This window comes from Epinephelus moara, chromosome 5 (assembly GCF_006386435.1).
Source record: "Epinephelus moara isolate mb chromosome 5, YSFRI_EMoa_1.0, whole genome shotgun sequence".
NCBI lineage: Eukaryota > Metazoa > Chordata > Actinopteri > Perciformes > Serranidae > Epinephelus > Epinephelus moara.
This window is the reverse complement of record NC_065510.1, coordinates 22,297,322-22,309,877: the sequence shown is the minus strand read 5'-3', so window position 1 is coordinate 22,309,877 and position 12,556 is coordinate 22,297,322. Positions and strand designations below refer to the sequence as shown.

The 12,556-nt window shown below is 41.0% G+C and overlaps 2 protein-coding genes across 8 annotated transcripts in view; both read right to left on the bottom strand.

Annotated features, from left to right (window-relative positions):
* The window catches only part of LOC126390617 (FRAS1-related extracellular matrix protein 2-like), a 372,466-nt gene that overhangs the window by 37,239 nt on the left and 322,671 nt on the right, over window positions 1–12,556 (bottom strand). The window lies entirely within an intron of this gene.
* The window catches only part of arhgap10 (Rho GTPase activating protein 10), a 60,896-nt gene that overhangs the window by 28,370 nt on the left and 19,970 nt on the right, over window positions 1–12,556 (bottom strand). For all 7 annotated transcript variants that reach the window (XM_050045007.1, XM_050045011.1, XM_050045010.1 and 4 more), the window contains exons 4-14: window positions 10,948–11,019; window positions 10,611–10,712; window positions 9,039–9,149; window positions 8,748–8,852; window positions 7,242–7,371; window positions 6,672–6,778; window positions 6,460–6,554; window positions 5,303–5,384; window positions 5,063–5,105; window positions 4,882–4,950; window positions 4,253–4,327 (exon numbers count right to left, since the gene is read on the bottom strand). In XM_050045007.1, the coding sequence (XP_049900964.1) occupies window positions 4,253–4,327; window positions 4,882–4,950; window positions 5,063–5,105; window positions 5,303–5,384; window positions 6,460–6,554; window positions 6,672–6,778; window positions 7,242–7,371; window positions 8,748–8,852; window positions 9,039–9,149; window positions 10,611–10,712; window positions 10,948–11,019 (991 nt within the window). The remainder of the gene's footprint in view (window positions 1–4,252; window positions 4,328–4,881; window positions 4,951–5,062; window positions 5,106–5,302; window positions 5,385–6,459; window positions 6,555–6,671; window positions 6,779–7,241; window positions 7,372–8,747; window positions 8,853–9,038; window positions 9,150–10,610; window positions 10,713–10,947; window positions 11,020–12,556) is intronic.

The window sequence follows — 12,556 nt, the reverse complement described above, 5'->3', positions numbered from 1 at the left end:
ACAGGGACTCCAGGGCTGTGTTGTGCTGAAAATTCAGGGGGCTTTAGTCACACCTTAAGTAACCTCTGATGAATTACAGAGGATGGGGAAGTGCAATGTGTCAGTGAAGTGTTGTGAGTCAGGCACATGCACTGTACAGGGCTCAGGCCACTTTAGCTTCGTGGGAGGTAGGTGGTCTGCGTTACGTGGAAATTGATGTTTCTGATTTCATCTAAGCACTGCGGCCAGGAGGACTGTGTGTTTCTCCACCTGCTCTGTCCACAAAATGGTCTGTCCAACATCAACCTCTGAAAGCAAATGCTTTTGAAGAGTGTTTGTAGCCAAAGCTGTGCCTCAGTGAGTATGTATGAGTTGAGATTGATGGGGTCTGCACAGGCTCTGTGGTCTACTCTTGCACAAACAGACTTGGACTTGGTTAGGTTAAGGACACAAATATATATTTTTAGCAGTAGAAGTAGCATTGATTATGAAACTGCTGACCACAAAGCTGCAGCAAGTTCAAAGATATAATTCTTTGTTATTTTATCTTAGGTATCTACATAAAGCCCTTGGGGACATAACCGCACTGCATGGTGACTGTAGCGTAGTAGCTAAAGTAAGAACTGCAGCTCCCATGATACCCTGGGATGCAGAAAAACATTTTGCCATATAAATCCATTATGAAAGCAAGGTCTGTTAAAGGGACAGATCAAAAATACATATTTTTCCTCATACCTGCAGCGCTGTTTATCAGTCTAGATTGTTTTGAGCATTGGAGATATCGCCCACTGAGATGTCTGCCTTCTCTTGAATGTAATGAAACTAGCTGGCGTTCAGCTTATGGTGCTCAAAACACCAAAAAATACATTTGAAACTCAGCAACAATGTCTCTTTCAAGAAATCATGACCTGGTTAATCAAGTCTAGACAATCAACAGACCTTGTTGTGAGCAGTTTCATGTAGGAAGTGGTTTCTTTCTATTGACCTACACCCGCAAACCGTATCACAGCGCAGAAGGAACCATGCCTCTACCCATAGACGAGAGGCTTGTGCTTGTGACAGTGCATGATGTAAACTTTAATGGTGTCCTCCTCAGCTGAGCTGTAATGTTAGCTAGCTCAAGGAAATTCTTGAAATCGTCTTTTCTTCAGTGGGGTGGATTATGGAAATTGCTGTTGAGTTTTTCAAATGTTTTTTTTTTGTGTGCTCTGAGCACCACAAGCTGAGTGCCATCTAGTTCCATTATATTCAAGAGAAGGCAACAACAGATATTTCCAACACTCGGCAACTCACACCAAAAGAATCTAGGATGAAATATAACACTACAGGTAAGAGGAAAAATGTGTATTTTTGATTTTGTGTGCTGTCTCTTTAACTTAAAAAAATGTCCTGACCATCACATATTTTAAAAATGAGAGATAACCTTAACCAATTATCATGTACTGGCCATGCAGCAACATCTGGGGCTGAAAAAAAAAGCCAAGTATAAGTATGGACAGGCCGCTTTGAGTGACAGGTTGTCTGCCAAAAGACAGCCAGATCCACCCCTCACTCCTCCACAGCTCCAGCCTCTCGCTAAAATATGGTCACACAAATAGCAAGATGGCAACAGCCGTGATGCCAAACTCAAGGCTTTAAAATGGGAGGCCACAAACCAACAGGGGACATCACCATAGCTACCTCCACTACTTTTAAATTCTATGGTGTTGACCTTAACCCAAATAAACAATGAGGTGTAGAAATTTTCAGTGTCATCGATGCAACATATGGATATGTGATAAATGGTACCAAAATTGAAAGAAAGGAGAAGATGCAGGGTGGATGCCAACGGGTAAAAGGAGGAGAGAGTTAGCAAATGTGTCTGCTTAACAGCCTTGTGTGGTTCCCAACATTTTTGGCTTGTTGTTCCTTAAGAAGAAGTCACGTCTACTTGCAACCCCACCCTCATCACTGGCTGCACCCTTCCTATGTTATGACCACTTTCACTTTTAGTTTCTCTTCTATCTTTGTGATCATCTCGTGACCCCTTAAGCTTCCTGTTTGCCCCCAACGTCAGATTAGGGGGGCTGTGTCCGACCATTATTGTAACTTTCCGATAGTTTTGGCCGCCTCGCGCTGTGATTGTCGAGCAGTGTGGAGGTGAGAAAGGAGCCAGAGTTTGAACTTCTCTCTCTAACACTCTTTTCTCCTTCTTTGCACATCTATTTCTGTCCTTTTTTTAATGTTAACAACAGAGTGCAACACTATGAATGTCTTCCAGAAAGGACTTTCTGAAAATGTACGCTGTTATATTTAAAGCTAGGGTGTGGGATTTCTATATGTAAATGAGCGTCCGTTACATTCAAGCTCTTACCAAACGCTGATTGAGCCTATTGCCGCTACGGCAAGCTCTCTGTATATTGTCAGTATACCAGAATTTTGGCGTCAGGTGTCTGTGATGACTTTCCTGCACAGTTGCACCAGAGTGATGCGTTTCACGTCAACCAGCCTGTGCTAAAGAGGGGGAGATTAATTAATTTATTTGAGATACATTTTCTTCTGGTACTATGTATGTTGACAGTTGGAAATAAAGATTACAAAAAAAAAAAAAAAAAGAGTTTCTCCCCTCTCTAAGACGGACCGCTCCTCACTCCCTCTTCATGCAGCTATTTGGAAAAACTACAAATACATTTGATTGACAACACATTGTGCAAACCAGTTTTGTTCTAGCATAACCTGACCCTTAGTGGGAGTCCTGACCCTCAAGTTCAAAACCACCAGTCTAGAGGGCCCTGGCTGACCCAGTCTGAACTGAACTCAAAGAGGCGAGCCCACTAGCCACAACGCAAGGTTGCAACATTAACCTTTTAAGCATCTGGTCAGCTCTCTGGAATAAATGGGCCAATATGATCCTGTGTTTGATACATTAATGGTCATTTCCGCCTTAGAACATGAAAATGGGGAATGTATTGAGTGTTGCTTTGGAAACATCTCACAGCATTCCTCAAATTTTGCCTCCCTCTGCAATAATATCTATAGAACCAAGAAGTCTAACTCAGCAACAGTGATAGCCATATCCCGACCAACACCACGCTCTCCCCTGCCACATGCTGTACGACGGACAGGTCAGAGACAGAACGCAGCTCACTTTTACAGTCTTCTTCCTGTTATATTGTTGCCTGACATTCAATAGGTGCTGCTCTCTTTGTTTGTACTGTAATATGATGGGAGACTCATTTTCTATCACTCTGTCCTCTCTGATTGGACCCTGGCCATGTCGGTGGGTGAGAGATGAAAAGGAGGAGGAGTGGGAGGATCCGAAGTCTTTCTTCAGGGTTTAAAGCTCGCTTCACCCACTCACTGTGAACTGTTGTATGCATGAAATGTTTGTGAATGTGTTGGTTTGTGCAGAAGTAGTACTACCTCTGTCATTGCATGTAGAAAGTAAAAGTAAGATTCTAGGTATCTAAATGAAAATATCAGTAAACCAACATTTGCAGACATTAACGTGCAGGTAATATCTATATTTCCCTCTCATTCACAACAGCATGTGGAATGTCAAGCCCACAGACAAACGCTTATTTTACTATATCCAGGCTTTAAAGAAACTTCTAGGAGTGCCGCAGCTGAGTGTTAATGGAGTCTACAGCATGAGTCGGCAGGTTGCGAGGCTGGAAGGTTTTGGAGAGGAAGCTGAGACAGGCTGGCGGCTGCCTGAGTTTGTTGTCATTCTGAACACAGAGCTGAAAGTGAGCTGGTGTCTGCTGGAGACGGCAGGAAACCAGAGAGCAGACGGGGAGCAATGGAAAGGACAGAGGACAAGCTCTATAGAAAGGGAGTTGAGTGAAAGGGGTTCAAGACAAGTGCGAGGCATAAAGGCGACTGGCGGACTGAGTGAGCCGTGAGCACATAAGAGGCGGTTTTAGTGGGGTGTTAATGAAGCAAAAGCCAAAAAGTGCAAGGACGTGGATGGGAGGGACCCTGTCTGGTTGTCTGGGGGATATAAAACTGAAATGAGGCGAGGCAAAGATACACCCCTTCACTTGTTGCACTTTAGACAGGCTCTGATAGGCTGAGTCATGGGCCGATTGTCAATCACTATCTTTTTTAATATCGCCCCGACAGACACATCCATTACGTCAGCACATTCTGCTAACTGGGGGCAACCTAATATCACAGAGATAGTGCAGTAGCATATAAATTAAAGTTTTAACTTTATTCAGCTTCTACCAGAAACTCTCTGCACAGTAATACATTTCCAGAGCAAAAAGGAAAAGAACAGACTTTAACTTACCGATCATTAATGAGAGGAGCTTCTGGACCTTGGAGCTCACCCCGACAACTCTGTACAGGCCTTGGTCATTAATACCTGATAAGTAATAACAATAAGGAAACTTTATTTGAATAGCACTTTTCTTAATGACGTTGCAAAATGCTTTACAGGGAAAAGAACAAACAAAGCAAACAAGAATAAGGACAGAATATTATACACACACAACAACCCTGTACATTTATGTGGAGACTATGCAGCAGGTACATGAATTTGGCCGTGCAATCTGCACCAAATTCAGTGAAATAGATAACTACTTGCATAAAGAAACATTTGTCCCGTTGAGAATGACTAGACCAAAAGTGACTCTGATTGCAAAAGAGGTCAGATAAGCATGTGAGGACTGGAGAAAATTAATAAGAACTTCAGAGCTACGCAATGAAAGGCATCAGTATTATCTACAGTACACACCGCCTGCAGTACCTGCCAGGCAGCCTTTCTGTTTCAATATTGGAGCAAGTCTGCCCCCTTGTGTACATATACAGACACTGCACCCATGTTACCTGCAACCCATCTGCCACTTTTCATGTTTAATAATTCACCTTGTAATTCTCTCAACTGAGCCTTTCCATATTTACACATCTGAAGCTCACCTCTGGTCTCTATGGCGCTGATGGAGTTCTTCATAAAACTCAAACCCACATCATCCAGCTGGGCATCAACTGCAGGTGGAGGGGAAAAAAAAAAAACTTGAAATGTGGTGAAGCATTGCGCTCAATAAACTTTATAATATTGGTTTACAGATACAAAGTCTGCTACAGCTCGACTACTTACTTCCTCTTTCTTTAGAGAAAGTCCTCCCAAAATAGTGTCCAATCTGTAGAAAATATAGAAAATATATATATGTACAGTATAAACAAAATATATATATATATATATATATATATATATATAATGGAAGTATATTAAACTAAAAAGGATGGTTTTCTATAAGATGGCAGCTAAACAGAATATAGTGGGGCTACATAAGCCAAGTGTGAGCGGTAGATGACACAGTACAGGCGGCTGACTCACAGGTTCCTTCCCACCCATGGCCTGCATCCAAAACTTGTGGTCATCCTCTGACAGAGCCTGTACTGTTAGCACCGTGCCTGGCCTGAAAGAGAGCCACACCACATCAGCATTAGGAGAAGCCTCAGAGATACAGCGCAGCAAGGCATTAGGGGGATGTTAGTGTCAATATGAAACATCAAATGTGTTTTGTAACCAGACATTACTCAAATGCTATTGCTTTTGCTTCCTTAATTGCTAGAAGCCTTGTACTTATGGGGTGGAAGCAGGAGCCCTCTCCCACTCATGTCCAGTGGGCTGGAGAACTTATGAGTCTTTTACACTAGAAAAAAATAAGTGTAAGCTGGGTGGCTCTACAGGAAAAAAATTTAAGGACATGACAACCATTTCTGACATATATGAACATGCTAAAACTGTGTACCCTTTCGTAACTAATTATTATTCAAACCAAATTACACTCTAGATTGGCTGTGGACAACTGTGAATGCCATTTTGTGTATGTGCGTATGTATAGTTGCTCTGTTGTTGCAAACAAGGGAATAAAATCAAAAACAAAAGTGTGCTTAGCTATCATTAAAACAAAAAGAAAAAACACCCTCTGCCAAGGACACTTGCACCTTGGATTTGTAGTAACTACAAATATGGTTTCAGAGATCTACAGTCAAGTTACTCATCCCAATCAGAATGGGTGTTTGGACTCGAATTTCCATACTAAATCTGGGGTATTGCTCTTCTATTAATACTACAGAAAAAGGGCAGGGCAGAGTTAAGTTGTGTGACAAAATGTGATATCTATTACAGGAGTGCACAGCAGGGTGTGACAAATCCTCCCAGCTAAGTGTGTGAGGGCAGCTCTCCAACACAAATCCTGCTGTCCTGCCCTCTGCGATCCAAAAAACACATACAGCAACAAGCTAAACTGTAATCAGCAAGTGTGTGGAGCTAAGATCTTTAGCAAAACTGATAATGTGGACTAACACAGCAGATAATCTACGTGCTCTGTGGCTGCTATGGGACAAGACACAGGAGAATATTTCACATTGTGTTCCAGCAAGAGTCATCCAGGAAAAAAGTAACTGTGTCACTTGTGACATAATGTAAAATGATACCTGCGACGACAAACACAATATCATTACAGTGTGAGTAAGGTGAAGATGTACCGATCTGTTATGTCGAGCTCTAGGCAGAACCTCCTGTCCAGCATGTCTGTCGTTTTGCGGAGGCAGGATTTGAGCGTGACAGACTCCATTTCACCCTGAAAAGAAAACAACAACAAAACTTTGAAAGGTGAAAGACTGCACAGTGAAAGTGGTAGAGAGAAAAACAGCATGGCATTTAATAACCCAATTCTATGTGGTCTATGACTACTCACCTGCTTGCCACCAGATCTGTGGTCGAAGGTCACCATGTGCAGGATTTTCTGCTCTTTGACAAATGTGCAGTAGCGCTTGACCCAGCTTGAACCAAAGGGAGGTGGCCCTGCAGAAACAAGGGCATGACACATATGTTCAACATAGTGTCATAGTATAGAGAAGATGTCTGCATTGACTATATGTGTCAGCTCAGCAACATTTCACAGGTGCCGCTGCTTAAAATATGCATTTTATCCTCCATGTTTTGTTCATAATAGAAATGAAAGAGAATACTTTTCCTGCCCAACAACCCTTTAGATAATGTCACTGACAACCTACAGTAGGTACAGAGAACAACCCTCAAGTCGTGTTTTAATATGTGGCAAAACTACTCCTCTTACACACTTTTACAGGAGTTGAAGGAAATCCATAAAAGTGCCCTTTAGACCATGACACTGGACAGAGTATTTATGGAGAGCTTGTCATGCATTCTTGCCTCGACTACGTTTCCTCGCAGCAGTGTGCCTCATGAATGGGTGCAATATGACACCCCATATCAAAAACACATTTGAACTATATAAAGCTCTTACGTTTTTCCTGTACATAGAGGTAGCCTTCATAACTGATAGGGCTGGTCTGCCTGTATTCTTGAGGTGCCTCCCTTATCCTCTTCATCAGCTCGTACACCTCCGACCGCGCGCCCTCAAATCGACTCCTTGTCTGGGAGGGAGAGGAAGCAAACACATGTTCCAGGAAGTCACTTCCTGGCGCTCAGGGGTTAGGTTGGATGACGTTCCTAACAAGAGGTCACTGCTAATCAAAAGTTGTGAGCTTCCCTTGGGAACCCTTTTATCTAAAGGGGGTAAAAATGAAACTAAAAATGAAACCAAGATAAGGCTGCAATGAATGGCACTGCAGAATAAGAAAACAAATTGACAATGGTATGAAGTTAACAAGTGGCTCAAGAAGTGAAACATGGAGCAGAGCCAGATATTGCTCAGGAGTGGGTGGCCTAATCAAGACAAAAAGGCAATTAAATACTGGACTTGCATCTGACGACATTTTCACTTTCACTATATTCACACAGCAATAAATGAGACAGATAATCTGTGGGGGAAAAAAGTCATTCTCCTCTGCCTACTCTATTGCCTTGTAACACCGGCCTTATGACATGTGAATGAAGACAACCAGTCTGAGCCGAGAAGTCTCTAACACAGCTGTCAATCATGTCAATCACAGCTCATGCACTGCGGTCAAGCTGCGTTTAAACTAGGCAGTGCTGATCAAATATAGACCAAGATTCTGTTACTGCATCGCCTATTTCTTACCTCAAATGTTTTCACAAACATATTTCAGTGCACTGTTTAGCTGTAAAATTAGAGAGTTTGCCCCAGCCAGTGGACGGTGCTTGGTTCTTCCGTCAACTGTTTATAACATGGTGGCCGGGTCACAAACTTTCTCATTTTACAGCTAAACAGTACACTAAAATATGTTTCTGAGAACTTTCGAGGCGAGAAATAGGCAACGTAGTTACAGAATCTTGATTCAGTTTTGATCAATGCTGCCTAGTCTGACAGTTTGAGTGCACATTAACAGTAACTGACATGACTCACAGCTGCGTTAGAGACTCCTCTGCTCTGATTGGATTGTGGTTTGTGGTTTGTGGTGTGCTGACGGTTGATTCTAGCGAATGCCATTAGAGGCAGTAGGAGGGCAGGGGGAAACCAATTTTCTCACAGATTATCTGTTAGTATATTTTTTTCAGAACACAGTGACATTTCAGCAAATATGTAATAAAGTTAGTTTCATAAACTACTGTCCCAGCCGATAGGTGGTGCTTGGTACTTCCGTCAACTGTATCCGAAATAGCAGCCAGGTCACAAACTTTCTCATTTTACAGTTAAACAGTACACTAGAATATGTTTCAGATAACTTATGAGGCAAAAAAAAATAGGTAATGCAGTTCCTCACGCTCAGTACTTTTCTACTCACTGGGGATAAAAAGAACACACACTGCATACATACAAATGTTGTCGTGGTAAGAATCATCCTTATCCACATTTTAAATAAAATAATCAAACATTAATACTTCTTACATTCTGAATATTGATCTGCAGTGCTCTTTTATAATGGTCAAAGTCCTTGGCGAGCTCAAAGCCCTGGTGGTAAAAGGTGAAGACGGTCTGAAAGAAGGCCAGCATCTAAAAAGATCACAGCACAGGAAGACACAGAGATGTTAATCTAAAGAGTCTGCAGCTGAAATAGAAACTCATAACAACATCACGCATCACTTGACCCCATGTGACACCTTATATTGCCCTTTGCTTTTGTTAATATGACCAATATGCCACGTCAGTGCTGCCAAGCCACTGAGGTGAGTCACTCACCGGCTCCACACACTCAAACTTCTTTCTCTCTTGGATCTCCTGCAGTTTGCACACATAGTCCAGTGACTCCTCCTGAAAGTGCTGCCTCATGGTTTCCACCTGGATGTCTGCCTGTGGAGGTGGAGAACACACACCTTGATGATTATAGAGACGGACGGACTCATGGAAGCAGAGCAGAAACATTTTGATCCCTCTGATGCAGTGTAATTTGAGGTTTTTCTTTATATGGCATCATATTCTTACACAGGGGATACTGACGTTGGTTAGTGCTTCATCAAATACTGATGATTTTCAAATCAAGTTAATTTATATATCCCAAAATAACAAGTTTGTCTCCAAGGGCTGTAAAATCCAAACAACATACAACCCTCTTTACACTGTCAATTCAGCTAAGGAAAAAATAATACACACAAAAACTAACAACAAAACCCTAAGGAAGTACAACAGAGGAGGGATTCCTCTTCTGAGATTACATGTATAGACAGATGACCCACTTAAACTTACACCTATGGGCAGCTTGAGTTTCTAGTTAATAAACAGCGACCTGCATGTTTTTGGACAGTGGGAAGGAACCAGAGCAACCAGAGGGGAAATTTAAACACAGATAAAGAAAAAAAGCCGCAGCCAGCCAGCCGGCCGGGGGAGACTTGTTTCCTTTTTACTGTGAGGCGACAACACTAACCACTGTGTGCCCCAGAATTACAGCTAGAACGAACACTATAGTAACACTATAAACACAGTATATATACATTAGTGAACCAACATTTGCAATGTAACACAATTAAAGCATCTTTAAGCGTGACACGTGATCTATCTTTTTAATACAGTAAGATTACTGACTAACATCCTTGCCTACTAAATGTCAGCTACTGATAAGTAACATTTATTTTGTCAACTTTGAAATGAGTAAAATCTAAGCTCACATGCTGCTTTTCATTACACATGCAACTGTTCACTGAGTGGGCTTAAAAAACTGATGCAGTGTTGACTCATGACTCTTATGGCTGTGAAGGAATCAGTGGGTCTATTTATTCAAGTCTGATAGAAATCAGTGTTGGTACCACAGACCCTTGTATCAAAAAGAATCGCAGAGAACAGAACAGCCTGCAGTCATAATGTCAACAACTTCAAGTGTCCTCTCTGGTTGGTGTACACAACATATGGGTAAGCCTTAAATGGCTACATGGCATTGCAAAGCCAAGAAGACAGAAACCTTGTTCAGTGTTGCTAAATTCTCCACAATCTGAAATGTCCATGTCACACTACTGTAACACATCCCCCAAACTGCAGCAACCGGGTTTGACCTTGGTCGTACAGTACAAGTGAGCACACATTTCCTTTCCAAACAAGCCAGGAAAACTGTTGCTGCGAGGCATGTCAGTGGAAACTCACATGGTCCAACAGGCTTTGCAGCAAAGGCTCTTCCCCCACGACACCAACGGCAGAAAAAAAACCCCAAAACAGGGAATCTCAACCCAAACAAAATACCCTTTTCCATCCGTTTTGCTGTCATCACAAATTGCTACTCTGCATGTCACATATCTGTTGGGGAGTTCAGGCGAGGATAAATACCTCTTGTAGCTGTGGCTCTTTCTTCTTTGCTGACATGTTCAGAAGCTTTTCCAGGGAGCTGTAGTATTTCTCTGTTTCTTTCTCATACTTCTTTCTTTCCGCCTTCAGAGGGTATAGTGAAAGGAGCGGAAACATAAGGAGAAGAAGATACTAGATTATTCTGGGGACAATGGAATCAAAGCCATGTGCAGTGTGTGTAGTGCAATTCATATGCCATTAGCAGTCAGCTGTAAGATATGGATTTTTTAACAATCATTAGGGTGCACTAAGCATACAGGCAGATCAACTAAGAGCTGCTACACATAGTAGGGAGAGGAAATAAAGCATCATACGTTACCCTTACTATACCAAGATGGTCTTTCCTGAACTTCTCCAAAGGTTTCATTAAGGTTTCTGTGATGTTTCTCATCTAGACAGAAGCCAGAACAAGGCTTTCATTACTGCTCAACTCACTGACAAACCCCATTGACATTTCATATGACACAACATTTTCCAGTATTGAGTGACTCCAGTGAAGAGTGGCCGCTGGTACTAAATTACATAACTCACATGACATAACTATTATTCTAAATGTATCTCTGTCTTCCAATAATGAGCTCATAAAGTCAGTGTATTTTTCCTCATTCCTCCAGTGCTTCTACTATGTTGGCTGTAGGACGTGTCTGTGCCTGCATGCCCATCCTCCTCCTTTTCCTCACTTTGCACTGTGATGTCATCCCACTGTGCTGAGCAGCGTTGAGCCAAGCTGAGTGTTTACCATTATGGTCTCAGCCAGGCGCTAAAACAGTCATCTCAGTCAGCTACTGATGATGGGCCCACTCCCTAACCTCAGACACTACAGACAGACATTACAACTCAATGGCTCTTCAATAGAAAGTCGCAGACGGAACGTTATGCGTCCCTGTCCAAAGAAGAGGGATTTTTTTTTTAATATGTTTTTATTGTGAATGTATTTTAAAAAACTGGCCATGAAGCCTACTGCTTAAATTAAAATAAGTCTTCAAATGAGGAGCTTTGACAAGTATATCTATTATATAATATCCAGAGGTCACAAACAAATTACAGGACCAGATGGCGCATCATCTCTGTACCAAGGTTATTATAGTTCATTTAAAATAAACTAAAAACTAAAACTATGTGGGGAAAAAGCCCTTTGGTTAACAGGAATAAAGATAAGAACTAGACTTCAGAAAAAACAACAACTACCAACTGAAAAAATATTGTGTATCAACAAAACTAACTAAAAAAAATAAAAATAATAAAAATAATTGTGAAAATTTTGAACAGCGGGAGAAATTACTTTATCATAATTTATGCTTTGCTTTGTAAACTGCTGTCGAAAAAAAAATAAAATATTAATTTTTAAAAAATTATAAAAAATCCAAGAAAAAAATGTGTCAACACAGGAAGCAAGAGGAGGCATTATTGCATGTTTATTGAGCCTGGTCATATTTAAAACTGCAATAATCATGTTTAAAGCAATGAATAATTTACTTCCAGGCAACATTAAAAAAATATTTTGTGACAGGGGAGTGGGTTACAATTTAAGAGGAGAATTTAATTTTTTTTTAAAAACACTGTCTTCATACAACTAAGAGGAGTCTGTGTATTGTGTAAATTAATTTAAAAAAATATATTTTTGGCAGATATACAAATGAGGAAAAGCTGTGTTAGAGGAATACATGTTTATTTTGTAACACTTGTTGGTACTTGGACTGTAAATAATCTGGGTTTATTACTTATTTATTTAATTGGTGGTAAATAGACTAGGGATAGTTGTCTATTATTTGTAAACATATTTGGGAATTTGTTGAAATAATATATGGGGTAAAAGAAGAAATGTAAGAAAAGGGTGGGGACATGTAAGTTTAACTTCTACCTACTCCTTTTCGGACACTGTTATCTTGTTTTTTTATTGTGGTTTTTTATTTATTTTGGTTTGAAAT